This window comes from Doryrhamphus excisus, linkage group LG19, assembly GCF_037039965.1.
Source record: "Doryrhamphus excisus strain RoL-2023G ecotype Guam linkage group LG19, RoL_Dexc_Guam_v1.1, whole genome shotgun sequence".
NCBI lineage: Eukaryota > Metazoa > Chordata > Actinopteri > Syngnathiformes > Syngnathidae > Doryrhamphus > Doryrhamphus excisus.
The window spans coordinates 9,346,343-9,373,351 of record NC_136375.1 but is presented as its reverse complement, the minus strand read 5'-3'; the positions used below and the strand labels follow the sequence as shown (position 1 = coordinate 9,373,351).

The following is a 27,009-nucleotide window of genomic DNA, read 5'->3' as shown; positions in this document are numbered from 1 at the left end:
AGTAATCTAGACATGTAATTTTACCCATATAGTCACCTTTACATTCATATTACATTACATATTATAAGAGGCCATTTAAGACAGTTTACCTTATGCCCTGCAATGAAAGTCGTTTTTTCATGTCTGGTGGTGATCTCACCTAACAATTATGGACACCTAGTGTCCAATACAGATACTACATTCAAAACTTGGTGGTCATAATGGCTTATATTATATTTGTGCTTTAATTTAATTTATTTAGCTTTTTTTTTTTTTGCTTGAAGGTGCTTCATTTGGGCAAAAAACAATAATAATGCGCCTCTGCCAATCGAGTTTGCAAGGTGTTTTTGGGAATCGGACATAAATATCTTTGTCCTATCGTCTCATGATAACTGATTTGGCGTGGCTCTTTGTCTGATTGTTTGTCTCTTCTCTTATCATATGGGAGCAGAATGTCTCAAAGTGACATACTGTAGGTAGCCCATGATGTCTCATTGCTGCTTTTCTCGGGTCAATTCACTTGGCATCTCTCTGACTTATGTCCTTTGGTTAAATGAGACACAAAGACACAGTCAACTGCAGTGGACACTAGCAGATTGAAAGAAGCTTTATAGAAGTAATGAGTGGTACACCCAGGATGCTGACCTTTTGACTTTTTAATTCCCCTCGGGAACTACATTGGAACAGCTTTTCTTGCGGAAATGGAGAAATCAATTGGACGGAATGACGAGCATCGTGTTTCCATTTGTCTATTTTTTGTCATTAAATGAAATTATTTTCAGTGTACATTAGTCGTCACCAATCGGTCCTTATCACAAACAGGAATTGCTGAGTAGGAAGATATCCTCTTGTAATGGGACAAATAAAATGAGTTTGGGGACATTATTGAGCGTTTGGGGGGTGGGGCTTAAGAGTCTCACTTTACACCACATCCTCACCACAAACCCTTGGATCGACTTTCAGTTGTGTAACTTATCCTCAAAGGGAGATCTTGGTGGTTTGAAAATCAGAAGCTACACTTCATTTTGAGTTTAATCAGGAATTAATTAGGATTGTGTTTTTTCAGTCGGAATGCGTCATACTCATTAATAATAATAAAAAAAAAACATGGGCACAAACAAACACAAAGCGCTGGTTGTCACACACCACCCTAGTGTAACCACCTCCCTAACAAACACCAAGAGGCCTGTAAAAATGTTGTTTTTGTCCCTAAGGGCATCTGTGTTCTTGGCGACTTCATGTTTACTTAGTTTTTTTATGTCAATAGCTCTGCTTATAGTTGGAGTATAATGTAATAACTTTGACTGCAAAATTGTTGTACAAACAGGCGCCAGTCTTTTGTAGTGTTTATGTTCTTACATGTTCGACTGCTCCTTCCGAGAAGTCGCTTCTGGCACCTTGAGGCAGCATGTCAGCGCCTTCATGAAAACCTCTTGAAATAGATGCCATTCACAACAGTTGTGTACGTGCCCTTGTTAATCCTGGTGACCTTGCGAGACCAACAATATGCTATAAAAATCAACTCAAGTACACAGAATATTATATTTATTTATGTTCAAGACGACATCTCAGATACAGGAGCACGGATGTCCAGGGAGTTGTAGACATGGGAGTTAAGTGTAAGGGAGCATAGAAGAGCAGCAAAGAGGAGTGGTTGCCATGCCGGCAGATGGATGGAGAGGCGGGGCCTAGGTCACAGAAAACAGACAGCGCAGCAGGGAGGGAAGAAGGGACGGACTGACTCGGGTTTCAGCACCGTGGCGACCAGAGTTGAGTGGAATCCTAACCTTAAAACACTCAGTTCTCAAAGACAGACTCCGGGGGACTAACCCAAGTCCAGGATATAGTTCAGCCTGTGCGTCATGTTGGATTCCTGCTTCATCACCTGGGCTTCTTGAAGTTGGCCTCTAACTCCTGCTTGTCTAAACTCGGACCTTATTTGTCTCCACTCCATCATCAGCCTGACTGCCTTGTCTTCATCCACTGGTGACAACTGAGCTGGAAGGAGAAGGAAAGTTTTCTGAACCTTGATTGCCTGCAGTCAGATGGATGATAGATCCTGGTCTTCATCTTTAGTGCTGAGACTATGCAAGTTATTTAGTGGGTGGGTCATGGACGTGAATTGGCTGCGTGTTCTAATGTCAAGAAATCACCAGGAAATGTTTGTTTTTTTTTCTGAAAAGTTCTCTGGACACAAGATTTCTGGATTGCGGAATGATCTCTTCAGTGCAATGGAAGGATTGTTTTGACAGTTCTGGCCAGAAGATGTGGAAATGAATACTTGAATGATTGCTGAGCTGTAGCATGGAATTATTTTTATGCCCAACATGGAATCATTTGGTTTTGGTTTTGGATCTGCGTAATTTTCCCAAGAATGTTTGGAATCTCGTGACCAGTACTTTGACCTTCTGAGGATTGCCATCACTAAAGAGGACCCCAAGAAGATATCCACAGACAAAGATATCTATCTATCTTGATCTGTTGAGAATGAGAGGTGATAGGAGGTCATCATCCTTCCAGAAGGAGAAACCGGCCGGTTTATCGCGGGCTTTCAGTTGGCTCAGCGTGTCCAACCTCTCCCGACAGAGCCGACACATCTTTCATAGCCAGAACGAGCTCCATGTGGTCCACAACCGCCGCCCATCCTCTCAACACCCGCACCGCGACCGCCATGCGTCAGACGAGAGTGACGACAATGACAACTGGGTGTACCAGCCTCAACACAAGATAGGTTGTTGGTTCATTAATCCTGTTCCAAAGATACTGTATCAGAAGACCTAGGAAACCACGTGTCGTGGTGACACAGGCCAACTTTGTTCTCTAAACAGGAAGACAGTGAATGACTTGTTTACATCCACATGTGAAGCAAAAAAGAAACTTTTCATGGCCTCTTGTTCTCCACTTCCTTGTTGCCATAGAGAGCACGTGGGAGGTGTTGCTGGGGTTTTAGCGAGATGCTTAGGGGGTCAAAGTGCCTCGTTAGGTAAACAATGCTACTTTGCAGTCAGTGGAAGTAGCTGATGTCATGGCCATGATGATCTTACAGGCTGGCGGTATTGTGTGGGTGTTTCCATATGTTAAAAAAAACAAGTCCCCAGCTATCACGTTTCCATGATTAAGTTGATTAGTTATGGATCAGTTAGCTTGTAACTGTAGCCTAACCTTTACCTGAGACGGAGAACAGACGTCTTCCTCATTAACTTGGACCTTGTTTGCCCGTCATCTCTGGTTCCATTTGCTCATTAGCCTGACCTAATTTGACACGCAAATTCGTCAATAACCACCCATATGGAAATCAATTCAAATCCCGTGCTACCTGGGAGGCAGCAGTAAAAGCAGCAGTAACTGGATTGTTAGGATCATGACACATTCTGCAGCAGTGTGTTTGCCTACGTTGCTCATTTGAAAAAAGATGACCAATGTTGTACTGGAGCACGAGTGGAGCGGAATGGAGTTCAGTCACATTCCGTTGCCTCCAATCCAGTTTAGTCTTGTCAGGTTATCTAGGCTACAAGATAATTCAATACAGTAATGCACTTTTCCAGTTGTAATGTGCAAGTTAGGCAGAGGTGATGAAGAGGTCTCAGATTTTCAAATAGTCCTTTTTGTTGAGTGTTGACATTTGTGACGGGCATGTGTGAAAAGACCCTCGGTTGTTATGAACTGCTTGACCGTATATTATATATGCACATAGAAATTTTTTGCAAAGCGATTCCCTTGTCACACTATAATAACCCATCTTATTGCCTCACTTCACCAAGCATCTGCACCTCACGTTGTTCTTGAAGTTTATCTCATATCTCTATCTGTCACTCGTGAAGACAAACCCCACCCCTTCCGAAAACAGCACAGGGATGCACATGACCAAAATGCTTTGAGGTCCTGACATTTTTTTCCCCCTCACAAAGTCAAAGGACACAAGTTGCCAAGCTCAGATCAAACAACCGTCAGCCGTTTGGGAAGGTCATCGTTTATTCTCTAGTTAAAGTCTAGCGTTGGTTCGCTTTTAAAAGGAGGAGCTGATTGGTTGTTGCATCATGGATGACTGTTACCCCAATTTTATTACAAAAAAAGCCAAAGAAAAACCTAATAGTAACTATTTTGAAATTAGCTAGGATTTTGCCCTGGGATGGAAGTAAAACTCGATTAATTGATTCTGACATTTATCAAATCTTGAAGCAATTGAAGTAAAATGGAGTTCACTACTTGGCTGCAACCAGCAAGGGTGCCGCTGATTTTACCTCAACGAGTTTGCTGTCTAAAGAAGTTTAACGTGACGTCAACTATGGGGAGCGTTCAGAACATTCATCCATCCCTGTACACATAATTGATAAATAGTCCCATAGTCGATCCGGGCAGGTATGAATGTCACATTGATTTTCTGGTACTTCATTAATGATCTTCATCCATATTGATCACATCCATGACAAATTATCACCACTCAATTGTTGAGGAAGGGGGGGGTTATTGATTGGCTGATATTAGCTAATGTGCATCGAACACCATAATTACTGGAAGCCTGCAGCAAGCATTATACTGTACTTATTTATATTGTTTTTTCCTGGGCTGCCAGATCAGCATAAACATCATGGTAGTTATCCGACACACAAACACATAGCGCACATAAACTGTTAAACACCACACAGAGGAAATGTCTCATACCAATCCAAAGTATTTATAACATCTGGACAGCACGCCAGCAGACCATTACAAGACGCTTGGTGTAAATATAGCCCTAAAATGAGCGCCTGTGGCTCCTAAACCTGCAATTTTCACGCACTGTCTCCAGTACGACTAGCTGGCTTGGTGCTTGCCTCGGTTGCCACGGCGATGTGCATGCAAGGAAGCGTTTTCCTCATTGGGTCCAGTTTGACCTGCCTACCGGCACGCCTCAGGGCCAATCAGGTGTGAGAGAGCCATCTGGAGCGTAAGCTGCTCACGGCACTGCTGGTTAAGGCTGGTGCCAGCAGCAAAACATGGATAGGAAAAATGACAGAAAGTAATCATTCCCCGTATATTCTTTTATTGCATTTAATTTAATGATGGACACAATAAATCTGCACGTTTTGATGTGAATAATTTGCACATACACTTGTATGATAATGTGGAGTTAGTGCACTCCGAATGCATTTCCCCCTCAAAACATGGGCCCTGGAAATACAATTACCCTGAAGTTGTAATAGTGTTTCTTTTACGAGGCCTTTCTGTCTGGACCTGTCTGGATTTCATTTTACTTTCTCCAGTTCTTTCTCGCAGCAACTGCGGTACAATGGTGTGCACTTCTCTGCTGCAACCAGCAGAGGCGCTGATGAGTCAGTTTCAACTAGTTTGCTGTGTAAAGAGCAGGGTGTATCAGAAGCAGTCGAGATTCAATGCAGAATATAGCTTTTTCCCTGGCAAAATTAATTAATAAATTAATTTCAAGGTTGGTTAGCGCGCAGACCTCACAGCTAGGAGACCAGAGTTCAATTCCACCCCTCAGCCATCTCTGTGTGGAGTTTGCATGTTCTCCCCGTGCATGCGTGGGTTTTCTCCGGGTACTCCGGTTTCCTCCCACATTCCAAAAACATGCTAGGTTAATTGGCGTCTCCAAATTGTCCATAGGTATGAATGTGAGTGTGAATGGTTGTTTGTCTATATGTGCCCTGTGATTGGCTGGCGACCAGTCCAGGGTGTACCCCGCCTCTCGCCCGAAGACAGCTGGGATAGGCTCCAGCATCCCCCGTGACCCTCGTGAGGAAAAGCGGTAGAAAATGAATGAATGAATGAATTTCAAGGTTAGGCATCACCACCATGTTGGCCATGTTTGTGGAATATATGGCCGTATGATTCAATAGTGCAATGTGCAAAATGTTAAATGGCAATCAAACATGAAGTATGTCCCCGTAGGGATGTACTGTAAATACTGTATGTGCCGAATTTCAAGGCCAAGTGATGCAATAGACTACACTTTAGGCGTGTTGACTTGAGACTGAATCCCTGTCAAGCCTGTATGACAGCCAGTGTAATCTCTGCTTTGCATGATGACTTCCCTGCTTCTTCCTACAGTGTATGGTGTTTCTGCGCAACTGAATGATCCTGATTTTCAAGCGGGAGCCTGTCCACATGTCGACAAGTTTGGAGATTTAGAGATGTAATATTTAGAAAGAGTCTTCAGTGTACAAATGTGTGTTTGTGTGTATTTGACGTATTTAGGGCAACTGCATATTGACCTAAATATTAACCCTACCTTGGCACACTAGCATGCAAAGCAGCCACAACCGGGACTAGCGCTCATCTCACACTAAACGTTTTTAACAAGCTGTTTATGAAGGGGTTGTTATGTATGTTCTTCTCGTGGCGTTCCTCAGAATCTTAGGCTGTATGGTGTGATGCAGACGATACGCAACACTTGCATAACAATTTTGGTGAGTTTTAGTACTGTAGTACCTGGCTGATACAGGCAGCATCCTTTGCGGGTTCGTGTGTAAATCCAGATTAGCAGATGATCATTTGCCCTGAGGAAGGATGTGATGTTTAAACCAGCAAGTCCTCATTAAAAAAAAGACATGGAAATCTGGTCATATGGCCTGGAGCCCATAGTCATGTTGTACTTCTAATCAAAATACCCTTCATTAAATATACTTATACGTTTTTCTCTTCTCTTCTATGTGCTGATCATGGTACCGCCCTCTTCAGGTAAGTGCCATCATTTCTGTTTGACCCATATTACGGTACTACACTTTCATGTCTCTTTTGGCTGATCCCAGATCAGTCTTGCAGTATGCTGAAAAGCCCTACAAAGCCTATATTAAATCGCATTACAGCCCGTTTACATCCACTAAAAACCAAATCTCTCACTGTTTTTTTTCCCCCGCACAGTTCGTTTCATGCTTCAAACACACATACGTGTCCTATTATGTTGGTAGTGTAGAATTTCATTCTGAAAAGACTTGATGAAAAGGGGAGGATTAAGTTTGTGGATTTCATTTTGCAAGACGCTCCAGGTTCATGTTGATAGGATGCACACCCATGTTGGCCCAACACTGTCATAGGAATTCAGAAGTGACGTTGATTTCACCTGCGCTCATCCGTACTCTCATCTGGCTGTGACGCATAGCTTCCGACAGTAAAAATATCAACATATTATGGTTGAAGATGTACGGTCAAGATAAGATTGTGGTTTGCCGTCCAGCCGAAAGTCGGTTTCAGTAGTTTATCAGTCATGTCTTCTACTTGTTGTGCTACACTACCTCACTAGTTTGTGTAAGCTGACTCTTCTATTCTTTGACTGTTCCACACAAATGGGTGAAGATTTGTCAAACATGCACATTTTTCTCACAAATACTAAACCCTGTATGTCGCATTGACTTGAAATTTCTCACACAGTTCATTGTGCTCCACAAAAAACCCAAGCACCACAAGTTTGGTACACGCCTTTAAGGGATTGACAAGCACAAATGTCTTTTGCAGGGGTTTAGCAACAAATTGGCTGACTGTACTAATATCATATAACATGAATAAAACATCCCGCTTGTCAAGGAGAAGCCATTAATGTTTTAAATATATCTCTTGAATCATTACAAAACTCACATTGGCTGAAATAGCAAGACCAATTGTAACATGCAAACCTTACAAAGTAAAACATGAATAGACACGAACAATTCTTAGTGCTAAGGATGTCCGATATTGGCTTTTTGCCGATATTATCAAACTCACAATTTCCGATTCCGATATCAACTGATATATGTAACATCACACATTTTTTGGAGGACAGACATTTTTTTGTGCCACTCCAATTTGAAATTAATTAGGAATGTCTGATATTGGCTTTTTTGCCGATAACCGATATGCCGATATTGTCAAACTCACAATTTCCAATTCTGATATTCATTCATTCATTTTCTACCGCTTTTTCCTCACGAGGGTCGCGGAGGGTGCTGGAGCCTATCCCAGCTGTCTTCGGGCGAGAGGCGGGGTACACCCTGGACTGGTCGCCAGCCAATCACAGGGCACATATAGACAAACAACCATTCACACTCACAATTTGGAGTCGCCAATTAACCGAGCATGTTTTTGGAATGTGGGAGGAAACCCTAACCCTAACCCTAACCCTAACCCACGGGGAGAACATGCAAACTCCACACAGAGATGCCCGAGGGTGGAATTGAACCCTGGTCTCCTAGGTGTGAGGTCTGCGCACTAACCACTAGACCGCCGTGCCGCCCCAATTCTGATATGATATATATATAAATCCACCATTTTTTGTGGCAGATTTCATTAGGATGGAAACTAAATTCCATCTCATGTGCTTTTTCCTCCTCCCTGGACGGAGAACGAGCAGTCATTAGGCAGACCTCAGAAGTATTTCTTCCGAGCTGGCGGTTTTATAGCTGAGGTTAATGCGAGCCACTTTTGGTCCAATTAAGGTGGAGGACTTAGTGAAAAGGGGATTTTATGATCTGGTATGGTAGCAGCTTGTGTGTTCGATTTGTTGAGTATTTCCAGCGATGCCTTTTTTTTTCTTTTTTTTTTTTTTTTAACACGCTAAGCCCATAACTGGCGACATCTGGTCTTGGCAAACATGTCACAGCCTGCAAGCAATAATAGGGCTGAGATTAGCATGTTCATGACTCACATATCTCCTCCTCTTTTACAAATATATTTGAAACAGCAACAGTAGCATCATATTACCTGTGTGTAAAAAAAAAAACAAAAAAAAAACAACACTTGATGGATTTGATAGTTTGATGGATGACCTATTAATGCAGGAGCCACATTGGAAATCAATATTTTGTTTTTTAGCTATGTAGTCGGGAGTATCTGCAACAACTAGTTGAAATGTGCTTGGATTTCTTTCTGTATGTGACTGAAAATCTTTTAATCATGTACAGTAATGGAACAATAAGGGGTTGCAAAATATTATTGGGTAACACATGTCACTATTATGGGACTGAGACGATAATATGGGACCCTAATACCTGCATGGGCTGTTCAAGTATGGAGAATTTGAGCTGCACCAAGCGTGTCGCTGTTCCAAAGAGTTGAACTGTGGGGATTAAAGTGATTATATTTGATCAGGGCACAGTCGGTTGACGTCAAGCCGGCGGCCCCCTGCCTCATTGTGAACTGCTGACTGTCCAGATTCTCTAAAATAACAACCATTTTCCTTTTGTAATCTAGGTGCCGTTTGCACAGGACTATTTTTAACACATGTTTTGGGGGCTGACCGTCTGCTGATTTTTAACTGTTTAAAACTGCGGGGAAACGCTCACGCTAGTGTTTACATCAGTCAAAACAACAAGTGTGATAATAGCGTTTGTAGCTTATAATCTTCCAGAGCCCGCCCCTACCCAAAGTGGCACCCTAAGTGACATTTTATATGTCGGTACTGCTTTAATAGTAATTACTCATTTCAGTATGGAGGCACGTGCCTGTATTGCCTAATGGGTCAGCTGACTCCATAACTTTTCTTTACATGTCACAAACAAATATTTTTTGTGTAGTAGTGTACTGTTGGTTTTGTTTTTTGTGCACATGTGACAGTGCACATGTGTTGTTCTTATTTTTACCCATTTTATTGTCTCATAAATGTATCCTGACCCTTAGACAATGCAAAAAAATGAGTTTTTAAATGTACATAAAGAAGAGCTGATGTAGCTGTTAGGGCGACAGTAGCTTTGAGCCTTTAAAGATCAACATTGGCAAGCAAATGAGAGGTGGGTGGGGGTGGGGGGTTCCTGTGGGTGGGGGGGGGGGTGCAAAGCAGTTTCCTGCGGTGTAGAAGTTGGCGTGTTGCCGCTCCGAGCGTGTGTGTGTGACTGGAGGAGACGGAGTGGGAGGGGGCGATGGCGAGCAGGAGTCGCCGGGAGAGATGAGCGTAAGTGTCAGTATCTGTGAGTGTGAAGAAAGGAAGGTGCTTGTTTCGTGTGGATAAATGTGGAGTTAAATAAGGGGAGATGTTCTGTTTGAGAGGTAAGTGTTTGCAACTAACTTGGGTGTTTTTGCAGGAGTGTGTGCGTGTGTGCAGGGGGGGATTTTTGCCTCTGACATTGTGAGACAAAGAAAAGTTGAACTCCATCCCTCCTTTGTGGAAACTAATGTGTGTCACACAGCAGTTGCCTTCCCTGTGCTTTTTTTTATATCTCCCGTCTTCTTTTCATCATTCTTTACTGTGTCCAGTGACCAGTTCACTGAGTGGATTCCTTCCACTGATTTTTCCTCTTCCCAATGGATTCAGTCCTCGTCAAAAACATAATAATGTTTCGCTCATTTATGTGTGTTTTTGGCTGCTGTGTTGTTGCATTGTGACCTGCATGTACTGGCTTGCATGGAAAAAAAAAGTGCAGTAAAAACGACTTTCTTTAATACTTCCAGGCTTTGTCCATATTTCATTGAAACTGTACACGGGCAACATGACGCCTCTCTGTTGGCTTCAACTAGCCACTTCATCACCTCTGAAGAATGCATGTGAAATCATGATGATGGTCATGTCACAAGGATTTAAAAACAAATATTTACCCTCGTTTGTAAAGAGACCCCTTAAAAGCCCCGATGAAGTATTCTGGATCATGTTATCCTTGCGTTATGATTGTTCTTTCTCTTGTTTCCAGAAGTGATAAAACAGTTGTTACTGTTTGGGGTAAAGCCCAGCTGCATGCAATAACACATGACAGTTGGAGTTTCCACACTAAGTCACACATCAGGCGCACAGTATGACTCGAAACAGATATACCACTCTGCAGATCTATGTGTTTTTACAAAATTCATTGATTGATTTTATTGATTTATTCGTGATGTGTGGTGAATTTCTTTGAATAAAACCTTTAGTGATTTTTGGGGAGTAACATTCCAACTTTCTCATGTAAAATTGTGTTTATGTAACAACTTATCTCAAGGCGCTTTGGCGAAACACATTGAAAACTTACATCCCTTTAATGAATGTAAACTTACCCTTACTGGGAACTTATATTCCCGCTGATTGTTCCTGGTCTCGGGGCGACAGCGATGAAAAATGTTTCAACTTTCTGGGATCGTGTCGCAAGCCAGTGTATGTACTATAACAAACACAAACTTTCACACGCACAAATTTTGCGCGTCGCTTGGCAGGATGGTAACCCGCAAAATTCGCCTTATCGCACAGTTTCCATTGAAAATGAATGTTGCCTCCTGTGTCTGGTGTCCATTAATGTTGAGGCAAAAAAACTTCAGTGTAAAGGAGAAAATTGGAGGTAGTTTGTGACGCTGACTAATGCAAATTAATTTGTAAGTGCAAAAAGAAGTTAACCACTGTAAAATTATAAATTCATCCAGAATATGGCTTCCTTTATGTAACTTTCTGAGCATATTCCTCTTACGTTCTTTCTGAATAAGAAAAGAATCCACAATAAACCAAAGAAAAAGCACAATAAAACACATGTCGTTTTGTGGGACTTTAAATATGTTGGCTGAATTCCAAATTGTACGACATCATGCTTCCTTCGTCTTAAAGGGCAACACAAGCACACCTAATAACCGGAATAATTATTCTATGCCAACATTTTTTGATGATCAATTAAGGGGATTTCTTCAAATGACCATCCTTAACATAAAACCGTCCAACGAGCTCAGCAAACTGACCCAGATTCTGTGCATGACATCGCCCACCCAGGAGCCGACCAACAGAGTCGCTCTCGTGGTTGCCAAAGATGCAGATTGACTGTTATGATTTAAACAAGCTGCCCCCCCCATCCAACTCTGGTCCATGTCCTTTCCGCAGCCAGCAGGCTTGACTGTTATGACTTTTAGCGTAAGCTTCTTTATGGATGTCGAGACGGGCTCTTAATGTGGCTTTGTGGATGTTACATCAGCTATTTCTTCATCTGAGGAGCACATGTAAGCCCACAAATTAAAAACCTGATCAGTCAAGATTCTGAGTCACAAGCTGCAGTGAAGCCCGTACATTTATTCTTCTTGTAAGGTCACTTGATGGTGATGTTAGCAGGCGACGCCAATAAATGCTACAATAAATATTTGTGTAATTCTTTGAAATAGTAAGGAAACTGTATCCATTTCTGTAACTTAATTGAAAGTTTCCAACAAAAATTTCCAGATTGACTTTGTCACCTTATTCCACAGAAACGCAAAAAGTGGTTTTTAGCTTGTATTTTAGATTCTGTTTGAAAATGTCCTGTGGGATACCTTGTTGTCGTCTACTGCCATGTTTTTCTTGTTAGAGTCGGGTGCCTGGTGAAGTGGCATGCACTGGATCGTCTTTTAAATCTATTTCTACTTTGCAGAAGCTATATTTGTCCACTTGGTGTTTGAAAGTCATGCTAGCATTGCGGCATATGTGTGTGTGTGTGTGTGTGTCTACATGTGTGTGAACTGAATTCCAAGAATGTGTGTGCATGCATATATGTTTTCCACACGCTCTTTCGGTCAGGTTAGTTTGGGATGGCGGGGCAATGACCTGCATAGTTCTATATGTCTAAACCTATATTTACCCCCAACTCTGTGGTGGCATGTCACTGAGGATTTACGCCTTCTTAACTGTACACACTCGATATAAAAACTCCATAATAGGCGTATTGTGGCTGAATCTCTTGTATTGGTTCCCATTAGATTGTGCAGGTGTACCTAATGTTGCATCAACACATTTTAGCACCCTGATTAAAAATGATGCCAAGAATGATCCCTCGTTAACCTACTTGAGTTTGAGCGGTAGCCTTCATACCTGAGCACCGCACGTCTGGAGTAAGGTCATGACCCTTTTGACTCCGGGGTGACCCTCTTGCTTGCCCTCCGGCTTTGTTGGTAGTGGCGTTGATGGATGCTCCCACACTCGAAGTGACAGGATGACAAGGTAGAGAAGTATTGAGTGTCTTGACAGATCTGGTAAAAATTTAATTAATTTTACCATCTCTATAAAGCATTTCTCTTCACGATAAGACCAAATTTAGAATTTAAGAAATGAGGAGGATTAAGTGCACAGAATGAAAACTTTTGAACGGGGGTGACGTTCTTGGGGAAGACAATGGCCGTCTCCCTGTGGAGAAGACTAAAACACAGCATGCAGGTGCTCCTCTCGCTCCATTCGCATTTATGCGTCGCCATAGTTACCATTGTCCCTCACCCCAAAGCCTTCCGCTTTAGTCCTCCCGCTCATCCCCCTCCCCAGCACACACAATCCGTGTGGACATGTGAGTGAACATCCGGCTTGCCACAAATATGCATTGTTGATGTTTTTGTCAATGTTTGCATGACTTCTCTGGAACCCCTAATGTTGTTGTACTGGATGACCTGCGAGGTTATAGACATTTATAGGCTGTGGTTGGTCCATTATGGTTTGTGTTTGCGTGCATGTGGTGGTTTTGGCATTTGTAATCAGCTTGTGTGTATTGGCTGACTCAACACTGTGGAAATGATAACTGTCGTTAATGGTTCTTTCAGCCCCTGGCTATCTGTTCAGGCTTTGGCTGGATTGCAACCAACTCTGTACACACACACACACACATAATAAATTCTAATAAGAGTCGAACGCAATCCGTTCCAGGACACTGGTTAACCTCCCAGTTTGTTCAAATTCAAATGCATGCAAAGTGAAAATATGGGAATAATCAGTTACAGGGTCAAACTTGTGCAAATGTAGAAATAAGTTACCCACTGTTCATTTTAAGACAAATGTAGAATTGTTGGTGGCATTCACCTTGAGAGGCTCCTCTGTCTTTGAGTTTGGTAACACCACTAGAGGGAGACATTGTCCCTTAACTGCTGCCAACTACCCTCACCGGTCAAGTTTGGGGCCATTTCCGATTGTGAGATATCCTTTTTTTATCCGGTGTCCACTGTGTGTACATCTGTCCATGCTAAGGTGTTACCATCTGTGCCTCACTATTGACAGTCAGCTACAATTTCCACATGTCATAGCTTGTTTGTTTTGTCCACTTAAAGACATTGTCATCCGAATGCATGTATTTAGTAACAACAGTCATTTACGTCATGGTAAACAAGCGCAGAAGTTGGTTATTTGCACTTCTTGTTATGACACACGTTTGACTGTTTCAACCACATCTGAGTACTGGCCATGAAGTAGGTAATTACTAGCAGTATGGTGTCCATCTGTGTTGACTGTTATAGCGGAGACTAGGCCTGGAGGCTGGATAATCTGGGTTTACAGATTGAAACAGCAGTGTTGAGAATCAGAGGAACAGGGAGGAGGGGTGTGGTGCTAGAAGAGAAGGCCATGTGGGAGCACCGGACGATGACGACTTGAATGGACAGAGGAAGAGGACGGAGGATGCTGATTTGCTTCAAACTTGTCTCAACACTTCTGTAGAGGCGCTGATCCATGGTTTTCCTGACTTTTGGGGGGGACATTGTTTTTGAAGTCATTGTTGGAGACAGCATGGTTAAAAACACGCTGCTGTCATGTGTTTTGCTATTTGTTTTGTTTAAATCCTCGTTTTTGAGTCTGGATTTCTGTGGTCATTTTTGGAATTCCAAAAGCCAGCCAGGATTCTGTGATAGCCTTTTGCTAAGAGTTGTGGTGAAATGTTTTTTTTTTAGTTCAAATTTGTAATCTGAAACTGTGCACAGGCCTTTGTCAAGCAAATCGATGCAAATCAATAGGATTCCCTGAGAGAGGGACAGGAAAGACAAAACTGTCAAAGAAGAGAGAGGAGGAGACCCAGTTGGAGGGGGGATTGGGGTCCCCTGTGGGTTGCAAAAATTTCCAACCTCCCTCCACGCTCCCACCCTTCATCCTCCATCCCACCACCTCAAGTGGAGGCTCCGGAGAGAGAGAGGGTTGTGCAAAAAGGAGGAGTTGGGGGGTCTGCATAGCCCAAGGGAGGTGGGTAGCTGATTGGTGTTAAGGTTTTAGCAAGGGGATGATCACATATGTGCACTGCCTCTCCTCGAGGCCGGTGGTCAGCTGCTGGCACAGGGCCTGCTATGAGGAACCCCCTGGTGAGAGGCGAGCTCCGTTCTCCTTTCAGTCCCCCAACAAGATGGGGAACAGCCTCCATTCTGAGGCCTTCCCTGGCGCCAGGCCACCTCGGACCGAGGGCTACCTCCGCAAACGTCTGCTGTCGGTGTCAAAGGTCCACCAGAAACAGGACTCTCTCTGGACACCCAAACCTCTGCTTGGTCCCTTTGCTAAGAGCCCATTGGGGAAGACTCAAACTTTCCAAGACGACAAAGGTACAATCCCTAGTGTTGAAGTTGTTAAAAAAGTAGCATAAAACTAACTTTGACCCAGTAGAGATTTTAGTCTAAAGACTTCTTTTGGGAAGGAATGCTCCAGGTAGTCTCTGCTACAGTATTGATTGCATTAGTTGACTGTACTTACACTACGTCATCTGAGCTGTTTCTTCCATATTGTGCCCCTCACAGTGGTGCCTTGAGCTCTTCTCAAGCTGGTCTTTGTCTCTTCCCATTAACTGATTTCCATCCCCTAGTAATCGAATGATCCGTGCCGTCTGTCTTCTCTGCGTGTGTCAATGGAGATTGGCTTTGTGACCTTTGACACTGCTGGTCTTTAATGTAGTGGAACATGATCATACACGTCTTTCTCTTTTCTGTGCATTCTAAAAACAGAACAAAACAGCACGTCACGACACACCTATTTCCACTATAAAGCCCTGTTCCCATCAATGGAAAGGATTAATAGAGTGGTGAGGAGTTACATGCAATGGTAGCGCCCACACACCAGCTGATTCTTAGCTGTGATCATGTTTCACATGAGGATTGTCGATGATGGGCAAAATCAGCCATATGTTCTCATATCCCTTTTTTAGGAGCACTTTAAACATCAGACCACATCAAACTATGTAATGTCATTTTACAGTTTTGTTGTTGTTTTTTTGTTTGTTTTTTTTTACAAAATAAGACATCTGACTTGCAAGTCATGTTGCCAGTTTGTATGTTTGTAAAAATTGAAATACCTAAAAAGCAACTGGCGGGCCGGATTCAAACGCTTGGTGGGTCGCATGTGGCCCCCGGGCTGTAGTTTGCTCACCCCTGCTCTCGTGGGACCACCCTTGGGAACCGGAGACAATAACTAACAGCTGGGGGTGATGGCCCTGAAGTTAACTGACTGCGTGACAGGGTGATGAGGTGACCCAATTTCACTTCTACCCGCTACATAAAGGAGCCGTCATGACAATATGGGGATGGTATGGTGCTGAGGAATATGTACTATTCCAACTCAATGATCCTACTCCCTTCCCCTGCTATCCACTCAGTATCGTATATACTGTAGATTCCCGTGCATTAAGCGTGACCACCAGGCGCACATGCTCCATCCTCACACCCGCTTTGACTAACGCATCATGACAGCTCAAGATGTCCTGCCATGAGTACAGTATTGTTTGATTTCTTTAGGTTGGCTCAAGCATCACAGTTGCTTTGTGATCATGCCCTGCTGTGGAACAGATGATTTCCATATACTAAAACAGCCCTAATCAGAATATTGAAGTCTCTACATTGGAATTGTTCTGCTAAGTGGGAAGTGTGACAAACATTTGTTTTATTCAATGTAAAGGGTGAAGCAGGTGTTTCCCCCGATAATCCATTAGAGGCAAGCTATTGACCAATCAGTGCCAACATCTCTCAAGGGACAGGCACCTGAGGGGCCTTGTAACCAAATGAAATGGATTGGAAACTGGTTGAGATAAATAGAATTGTCCTGGTTTGGTCCGGTTTTCAGCTACATGACAATGCATTTTTGAGCTAATGGAACTGTTTTTTGCCCTCTCCTCGACTTGTTAAGGAGATTTTCTTGACCAGTAAAGGAACTCTCCTAATCCCTCATTTGCAATTACAAGGAGAATTGACAAAAAGCTTTTCTTGTCTAATTCTAAAATCAGTGACACCAGCAAAAAGAAGAGCTCAGTGACACACTGGCAAGTTAACTAGTTTTGTAAGTGAATAAGTATACACACAGTCCTAAGTGTTTTGCGGAACCCTCTCCAGTTGTCGGTTGGAGGAACAATGGACCAGAGAGGAGATTCCACAGACATGCACAGTCACTCATTGTCGGGAATGGGGGGTGTCACGGGTTTAGTGATGATCACTCAACTGTAAAATAGGTTCTGTGTTTTCCGCCGTAGCAGCCTGGTCCGCTGTATTCTTTTCTTGCAGCCTTTCATCAAGACCCTGTTAGCTAGACTTGTGCATGTCCTAACACCTCTGCTCTCTAGTGCATTAGGACATAAGGCAATGGAGGTGAACAGTAATCTATGCTTAATTGCAAGCTGTGGTTCTAACAGACAGACAGACAGGGGCGCCGCTCAGCTTGTTAAAAGCTTAATAGACAGTGGCTAAACATGCGCTTCAACTCCTCCATCAAACAAACTCAACTAGCTATGACAAATATTGGGGCGGTAATCGAGTTGTTTGGTGTTCTCCCTTGGGATGTGTGGGTAATTTGGTTGACTCACTCAACATTTTGTACATTTGAAGATAGTCCTACAATTGGAAAATGTTTCTCTATGTCTGCACTTCTCGTGATGTCCTCCATGTATTCTGTCACGACTCCTATTGCAGTGGTTAGTTAATACAACTATTGTGTATTCTGTAGTTGTTATGGTCTGATTAAAGTGTGCCTGGCCTCAGCTGGCTGTACTTTAGGAAGCCGCGGAGGACGAGAGGGTGTTTGGAGGAAGGGATCAGGTGTATTTGTGTGCAACTGGGTTTTTCGCCAACAGCTTCATTATTACATCAAGCAGATAATGATTATGATAGCTGGCAGTCACTGTGCATCTCTTTCCTCTTTGTTTTTTTATTTGCTTTATATGTAAAAGTATGCTTGTCTTTATTACAGTGATCACAAATACCCGATACCTGGCCTTGCATGTGCACCTAGACAGTGCCTGTATAACTACGAATATATATACTATATATTGCCTCTATATTGAGCCTCCATTACTGTACATGCTGTCAGTTCCTAAGTGAGAATTTATACTGATTTACTGAGATACTTGGACCTCTTTGCACTCACCGGTCTTTTTTCTGTCTGTGCATGTTGCCTTATCCATGTTGTACACGCTACAGTGGTTTGCAATGAGGTTTATTTTCATTCATAGACTTTAATGGCCCGCCTCTCCATCATCAAAGCTCTCCTTCTCTCCTGTACTCCATACTCTACCTCTCTATCTTGCCTGCGTCCTTAAAAGTTCCAATCAGTTGGAGGTTCCGTTAAGCCTCTCCTATGTTCTCTCATCAGAAATAAAAGAGAGACACAGCGAGAGAGAGAGAGAGGAGAGAGGGGGGGGGGGAGTGATTTAAAGAGGCTCTCAACATTTCTGCCATTGATGAGTAATCTTCTCCATGACGATTTCCACCGCTTTTTTTCAATGGTTTAATCCTTCTGGCAAAGAGGAAACAACTTTAAAGCCACTTAGAGATACTAACTGGTGTGTTGTGTGTTTAAAAAAACATGACATTTGAGCAGAAATGACAATATTTGCTTGTTGTTGCTCATTTTCACCACAGTGTGGCGTTACAACACAGTGAAGCAACCGCACTGTTTGTCTGGCAGGTCACAAAGTTGATTATCTGTTAAGTAGCCTTTTAAATGGATTGTCGAAATTACATTAGTGCACAGCAAAAAAAATATTTAGTGTCAATACAATCAACATGCTGATGCGTTTATGCTAATTTCTAAATGTAATTTATATTGAATTAACTGCCTATCACACTGGATGTATTTAAGACCAAATGACGCATGAGGTGTCATGAGGAATTTAATTTGGCTTTTAGGGTCTTAAATTTGGTGGCTATTGCATTCCCTGGGGGGCTTATTACAAACGGGGGTCCCGCTCTTTGTGCCCAAAAGAGGGCCACCCTCTAATAATAACTCCTCCACCCTGCATTATTGCTCAGTAGAGACCAAAAGGGGAGGGGATGTAGAGACAGGCAGCGGTGATTTATTCAAGAAGAAGCTGGACGAGGAGGAAGGGGGAGGGGCTTAAGTGGGCTTGGGTTACTTCTTTGGGGTTTCGGCGTAGAACCTATCATGGCGGGAACCTCCTTTTAGCACACGTATGTGCGCATTTGTACACACATCTGTGAAAATCATCTAATAACACAGCTGACACCCCCACTCAGTCACACTGAGTTGGATTTGTTTTATAGTGTATTATAGATCATGCAGATCCACGTCAATCTCTCCACACTAAGCTTCTCCAGAGACACATTTAAACCTCTCTTGGAGGATTACAATTGTGTAGAATATGTAAGATGATAGGGACACCAGATGAAAACCTATTATTTGACTTGGGTGATGAATGGAGGCTAAATTTCATAATATTCATATTCCAATGGAAGATACCAATGTGATGCTTTGATGACATTCTGGAAACACATTGTTACAAACCGAGACGGAAATGAACATCATAGGAAGCCATGATTACATCTTTTTTTCATCCAGCGGTGCGCTCATTCCAGTAATCGATGACATCCCCGAGAACTTGCATCTGAGTTGTGATTGAACCAACTGCCCCGAGCCTCATAGTCTAACGCACTTCCTGCATTTGTGGTCATTGGTCTGATTGGATGATATAGTGTCGCCTCCTCCTTCTCACCCCTCCTGGTAATGACCTACTGTTATGCATCAGTGAAAATGAGGTGTAATACAGGAAGTAGGTCAAACGCTATCATGTCAATTACTGTATCTGGTCATTTTACAGGAAGTGCAGATGAACATGTGCACATATTGTCGTCGGTAGGGCTTTAACCCACTTCCTATTGACACACTCTCTTACTGCATTCCTCCCTGCACTACAAGCTAGCCCCAGGTGGCTTGTTGCTACAGTATGTGCCCTTGAGCTTCTTGAGGCACTTAACCTAAATTAGCTCAGTCTGTCGCAGATAGGACCCCCTCCTTTGCATGCAGCTCGAGAGCAACACCGCACAGCTTAATAGTGCCATTGTTATTCTTCTTTTCATTCAGGTCATTGAAACAATGCAATAAAGTAGTTATGATATCTGATAACAAAGCATCATAAAGAAATGGTGTTGAGATGTAGGTAGAAGGTTTGCATCCATGTACTTGTCAACCTCCATGTGCAAAGTGCAACATGTGATTAGGTCAAGTGTGTAAATGCAGTTGACAGAAGAAACAGCTGCAGGCGTACATGTGAACAATAAGATGTACCTCCACACATACAATGAAGTAGAGTGGTGTCCCACTTTCAGGCATCTATAATGAGATGTCATCAATATACCGATGACACACACTCAGACGCTGTTAAGTATGCCTCATGGATATCGATGCTGCGATTCCTCTGAGGTTCCGCTCAGGAGTGACAAGGGGCTTTGAGTCAATGTGATTGGAGACAGCATGGCTGGATGGTAATGGCCTAATGTAGCCGGAGGGCATCCAGGACTTTAAGTAACAGTGAAAAGTGCTTGACTGATGATATGGACTACAGCATGATTTGGTTTATTCTGCAATTTACTCATGACTGCCGCCCTACTTAGCCGCAACCAGGGTCTCTACTAGTTGCTGCCTAAAGAAGATGGCTACTGTTTGTTTTTTCCCCTACAAAAAAATTAAAGACAAGTCATTTCATATTTGGGTTCTAGAGATTTACGCATGCAAAACAAATGTATCGCAGCTTTTCTTCCAGTCACTCACACAGACCACTCAAACCCTCAAAGGTTGGACAAGTTAGCAACCAACAGAGGAGAAATGAGGCAGAGTCATTAAAAAGTTGTTTTTTTTTACTGCTAAAAGTCTTCATTTTGTCTTTCCCAAAACAAGTCTTGAAGGAGAGGGGTTATCTTCAATGGGTCAGTAATAATATCCATGACCACACGTTCCGCTGATCTTTCAAGTACATAAAGCTCAGAGTTAAGCAGGGAAAATTAGTTTCAAAAGTCAACACAACAGGCCAGCATGCACAAGTGTTGTCTGGCCAACTTGGGGGTGGGATTTAAAACTTGTTGCCAAGGCACGAACAGGCGGTTAGCTACAAATCCACCTGAACCAAAAGTAGACATAAAACACTTGACGCTGGCCACAAAACTGTCCTCCCCGACGGTAAGCGCTTAGGAGATGAGACTGCTTATAAACCTTAACAGGTGTGTACGGTTTAATGGAGACTGAAGGTAGTAGCACCAGGCTGTAAAAGTCGATGACTGAGCTGTTGGGGACCTTCCAGACAGTTTGGCTTCCTGCTCTCGTTGTCACGGCCATTAGCTGCCCTGCTTTTCATTCTTTGGGCTTCACGTCGTCTCTTTAACATCTTTCTGCCCACCAAGCTTTCAACCGAGGTTGGATTTCAAAGACGGGTCACTCGAGAGCTCCCGAAGAAAATTAGGCATGACGGCCAACTCCTTTTTTATGTTATGGCCTTTTGTTGAAAATCTATCTTTACGGTGCCTCACCTTGTTGTGTAGATCTACAATCACGCTCCATCTATCTCACCTGTCCTGCAACAATTGTTCCCTCACTCCTCTCTTTCTCTCTCTCTCCAGCCCGTCTTTATGTCATTTCTCTCACATTGCTGCCTGTCTTGCCTCGCATGGCTGCTCAGCAAAAATGGCTCCACATCAAAGTGAACATCTATGCAGCCCATCTATATTCTTCTTGTCCTTTCTGGAGGTCTTTTAAGCAAAGTTTGCTCCCGATACAATCTGTGCCATTGTCAGGAAACTTTCAAAGGCAAAGCGTTCTGTTTAAACAGAAGAGCAGGCACACCGCCCGGTTTGAAGTTACCATGCGTGCAAATGTGTCTTTGCCTTTTCCATTGTTTGTTTGTTAACTCGCAGGGTTATGCAGAAACCCTGTAAGGGATTTCCGTGAAACTCTGTGGAGGGTTGGCAGAAGTGCTGAGCAATAGCCCACAAAATTATTTGTACTTAATACCAATAAAAAATGTGGATACAGAAATTGTTTGTTCACAATGAACCCACACAACCTCTCCCAACCATCCAAATGGCATATCTGGCAGGAATGGAAGTTTCTTTTGGTTTTTGAAGGGTTATGCATACCGTGCCACCAATGCGTGTTTACCAACTGCTTGCCTTACCCAAAAAGTCAATTTGGGCCAAGTTTCATTTCTATAAAATTATCACTTGAGAAGATATAAATGTGTATAACCTGCTAACAGATGGTCAACCATTCAAAGTGGGCTATGAAATGTTTTGTAACGCAAATTTCTTGGGTTTATTTAGTTAACGTCGTCTGAATGTAATACCTAAAAGGAAAAACTCTCCTGTCTTTGCAAGATGATTGTTGTGTAAACGTATCCTGAATGTACCACTGTTGCATTGTGTGTGTGTTGTGTTGTCTCTGTGAAGGAATCCCAGCTACATAGAAGGTAGGACAGGGGATTAGATTTACCCAATAACCTCGGCTGCGGATGAACCTTTTTGGTGTGAAACTTACCCCTTGTGGTTCTGTGTCAAACGCACAATATTGTAAGATTCCGTTGGCAAACTGACACCGATCCCAGTTAGAGTGGCAGGAAAGCATCACACCAGATGCCAGTTGTGTTTGTCAAAGTTGGAGCAAGTTGGACCAAACCTTAGAGGCAGACAGAAGGGCTGACTGGGACACAGCGGGTGAGTTTGGTGTCAGAAAAAGGTCATTCAGCCTGTGAGGAGGATGGGGAGGTGGGTGGCGTTGTTAAGTTGAGTTTGCTGGAGTGTAATGGACGGGAACGTTGCCCCATGTTAGAATCATTAGCGCCAAAAAACCCCCAAAAACACTCATTACAGATTGTTTACTCAGCCTCGCCCTCCGTCACTTGTTGGGCTTCTGTTCTGTGTTTGGGTGAGAGTGGGTGTTTATTCAGGACTCCATTCAACTACTCCCCCCCCTGTATTTTTAGGGATAATATATAATATAGTGGATGGATAAGAATCTGCTAGATGTGAAATTTCTGTCAGTTAATTTAGTTGATGATGATTATATTTGTTCGGATAATGTGTTACCCAGCATGACTTGCGGGTTATAAAGTATTATTGCATTTTAGTGTGTAAGTGTTTATTTTGATACCATTTGCCATTGGTTGGTGGGCTACGACCGCAACGCAATAATCTACTGTATAAATGAACATAAACTATGGATGAAGCAATAACTGATGAAATTTACATACATACATTGTATCAGATAATATGGTTCTCAGTGTTATTCTTTCTTATACCTTGTAAACACCATACAGTATGCTTGTGCTAACTGTTTTTAATGGATGTCTTCATTTTCTGAAACAGCCTTCCTGAAATCCTAAGTAGTCGATGGCCCTTTTACACATATGGTCTTAAATCCATGACGTTGTACCACTATATAAAAGATAAATAGTTAAACAGTATCATGAGCCTTGCCTCTACCACAACATGGCTTTACATTGATTACAAATGATTTGGAATCAATGATCCCTTGGCCCCAGCTCCAGCATCTCTCTGCCAATGGATTATTCATCATGCTTTACTCTGCATGCATCTCAGTGAAGACCAAAGCGATCAGGTTCCCCGCTGACCCCCACCCCTGAGGCTTTGCTTTCATTCACCGTGTAGCGATAACAGATAGTAGAGAAGGGATGAAAGAGCATGCATGTACCTAAATAATATATGTACATTGACAGAAAACAGGGAGATGCACAATATCGCTGTGTTATATTTTAGAACTAACATGTTTTTCAGTCTGTTCTTCTTCTTTCTATTTCCATTTTTTACTCAAGCCTATAGGTCACGACCAGTTTTAAGGGCTCCTACAGCCAGTCTACGTGCCAAAAAATGCAAGAAACGCATATGGAATGCTGATTTTCTGCATAATTACACACTTCTCCGTACGCTTTTGCTGTTGTCAAGTTTTGCAAAATTAATTCTTTTTTGTATGTTGCACTTTTCTGTGTGTGTCATGCAGCCAATGCACGTTCATATTTTGTACCTCCTCCATGCATGTTGAGTTCTTACTCCTTCATGGTCAGCTCACACGAACAAAATAAAAACAAAAAACTCAACGATTTGAGGAACAAAATTCAACAGCCATCAAATAATTTAGCATATTATAAGTTAATGCATGTGCATCATATGAACGTACAGTATGTTGTTCTTCTCCTTTCCTGCACACATGAAGCTTTTAGCTCACCAAATTTGTGGATTCAAAGCACTTCAAAGCCCTAAAACATCTCTTTAAACAGTCACGTGTTTGGCTTCAATGGCTCTTGAACATGCAGACACGCAAAGTGTTTGCACACTCACGTGCCGTACAAAATACCTGGCCCTGCTTATCTCCACCTGGCAGACTCCCCAACACCGCGACAGTGTGCACACGGCCCGAGCATGAACCACATGCACATAAATAAAAGAAAGACTTCAAGTGGAAGTGTGGAGCGTAAAATCAATACAGGCTGGATCATGTTATCAGCCATGAAAGCACTCACGACTGACAGTAAAAATTAGTTGATAGAAGGACCAAAGAGAGCTTAACATTAGAGGATCAGGTCCGGTTGAGGGGTTTAGGGGCTCGGCTTAGCTCTATCCAATCCAATTGCAAAAATAAAAGCAGAGACATGTCGAGTGAGGATGGAGGTGTGTGCATCTTTTTGTGTTTAAAAAAAAAAAAAAGGTTTAAAAAGTCATATGTGGCATCTACTACCCCTGCCCGTCAATCTCTGCCTCATGCCTATTCATCTTCAACTCTTAATCACAGCATGTAAGCGCTACAAGAAGTCTTAATAATTCATATATGCCCTCCATTTTCCTTCTCCGGCAACCATGTTAATATTCTTTCACCCAAAGACATAACAATGAGGTAGTGCTATGGACCATTAAACAATCATTTGTGTATTATTGAACGATAAATCAATAATTCATGCTGATATGACCATTTTATTAAAGTAATGGGGCTCGTGACTGGGTTACATAGTACTGTGGAACCTCTAAGGTCGACAAGGTCCATTCTGGGATGGCGGTAGACATCACATTTCACATTTTTAATATGAAGACATAATGCAAATGTGCGTTCCTCAGAGGTGTGTTGTTCATCTCGAGGGTCTTTAACTTTCACTCAAAAATGACAGACATATTTAATTGGGTTGACATTGTATGAGGCGGCCATTTTTGTCTGTAGATGCAAATAATCCCCAAAGTGGCCTACATTTGAGGCTCTAGTTCTGTGGGTGGAACTGTTGACCTATGTCTTTGTGTGTGTGTGTGTGAGAACAATAGGCTCTCTAATAATGACTGATCCTAATACTGTACACGTGCCGCACAGTTTAAGTCAGGCATGACCCAAGCAACCAAAACACACACATTGTATCGTGTTGTGAACTTTCATAGTCCATTCTCACACCACCACTGATATTTCAGCATTTAAATGATTGTAATAATCATTTTTTTTAATATTAATAATTCTATTCTGTGTCATTTCAATTTGATCAGTACCAGGGTCAAATCTTGCACAACTTGCACAAGTGTAAAAATAAGTTAACTGTTATATGCATGCATTTGAGTGGAATTTTGGAGCACCTGAAGGGGGCGCTCTGTTGAATTTAATGTTGAATAATCGCATCATGACGCAATTGAGGTAAAATGGAACACACTATGTGGTGCTGTTGATTGAGTCTGGTTTGCCAAATGTATTGTAAAATTAAATCTTATTAAATCTTATAAAATTGAAATGAATAATAAAAACGTGTCTTCTGGGTCTGATGTTCAAGAGCGAGGGAGCTTTTCGGTTTTAAAACCCACACATTCAAGGATCATTTCCAGACCCATTCAAGCTCTTGTTGCTGCCCACAATCCCCCACCCCACCCCCTTCATTCCCATCAGACAGCAGTCTCCTACCATTTGGGATGAAAAGAAATACGGTGGCAGAGGGAGGGGCGGTGGAGGTGCACGTTGTGTGTGTCGGACAATGGCGAGGCTTGTATGTGATCTATATTCATGTGACTCACATTAACTCATTTTTTTAACTAAGTTACACCTCTAATCCGCTCTAAATAATGCACTGTGAGACCGTTTGCATGCAGGTGGAAAGCTGCATCCTCCTGAGAAGAATAGCTGAAAAAATCAAATGAAGAAGGGGGTGATTGCCAGTTTAATGAGATGCATAAACATTCCCAAGACGAGTGTGCTGGAGTGGTGAAAGCTTGTAAATAAAATAGAGCATGTTTAACTTTAAGCGAGATGATGAAATGATGAGAACTAAAAGGAGAGGCAGCGATGGCTCCTTGGTAACCAAAGCACATCAGAACAACAGAGGGGCCGGTCCCACACCCCTCCCACTGTGTGTGTCCCTGAGGACCGGACTGCCTCGGGGTGGAGTGGGGAGTTGATCGTGTTTAGAGAGAGATAGAGGTAGAGTCTCACTTGTCAGCATAGTGGACGCTCACACTTGCCGCGGAGTATGGTGAGAATGTGAGTGAAGCCTTCATCAGCCGACGCTTTTATTACCTGGATCTGTCCACGACTGGAATAATGGTGTTCATCGGGACCTCACTAAAATCTGTGATCAAATACTTCAAAAGAAAGGGTAAGTTGTGTTTTGTAGGCTAAATAACAATCAGTAATTTGTTATGCTTTATATTTCAATGATCTACACCAAGGCTTTTTCTACTTAACACTTTTTGTTTTATAATGCGGGGGCGTGTACCCTTCACTCTTTCAATGTGGCATCTTGTAACCAGGAAACCACGCTGCCAAGACTTTGTAAAGTTGGCAGTCAAGGGGGGGGTCTATAAATTTACTATGACAAATATTTGAGCCTTTCCCTTGGCACAATTTCCAGGATGTGTAACATTTTTAATAGAAAGTGAACCGATTAGCATTAGGAGCTGTAAGTTGATGCAGGCTTTCATCGATGGCTGCTTATGAAGCATGTGAGCCGCTCGTGCCACGTTTAATCCCAGGTGTATTTATAGCCTGTGTGTTTGTGTGTGTGTGTGTGTGCATGTATGTTGAAGTCGAGGCTCTCAAATTATGGCCATCGATCATTTGCTCAGCACTTTTTCACATGCCTGCACTTTGCTCCGAAACTCAGCCTTGTGTCTGCGTTTAACGTGGGCGCACCGCTCTTGGAGGGCGTTAATGGTTAACTTTCATTATTGTAAAGG

General features: G+C 42.6%; 1 protein-coding gene across 10 annotated transcripts in view; it reads left to right on the top strand.

Moving 5' to 3' along the window:
• nhsl1b (NHS-like 1b) overlaps positions 1-27,009 on the top strand; it is a 70,243-nt gene that overhangs the window by 25,436 nt on the left and 17,798 nt on the right. The window contains exon 1 of one of the 10 annotated variants that reach the window (XM_078799218.1): positions 2,044-2,710. The exons of 5 other annotated variants lie outside the window; for them this stretch is intronic. In XM_078799218.1, coding sequence (XP_078655344.1) covers positions 2,467-2,710 — 244 coding nt within the window. In that variant the 5' untranslated portion in view covers positions 2,044-2,466. Of the gene's footprint in view, positions 1-2,043; positions 2,711-9,813; positions 9,934-25,575; positions 26,430-27,009 lie in introns of those variants that run through there. 4 more of the 10 variants (XM_058056111.2, XM_058056117.2, XM_058056114.2 and 1 more) reach the window with 4 other exon arrangements.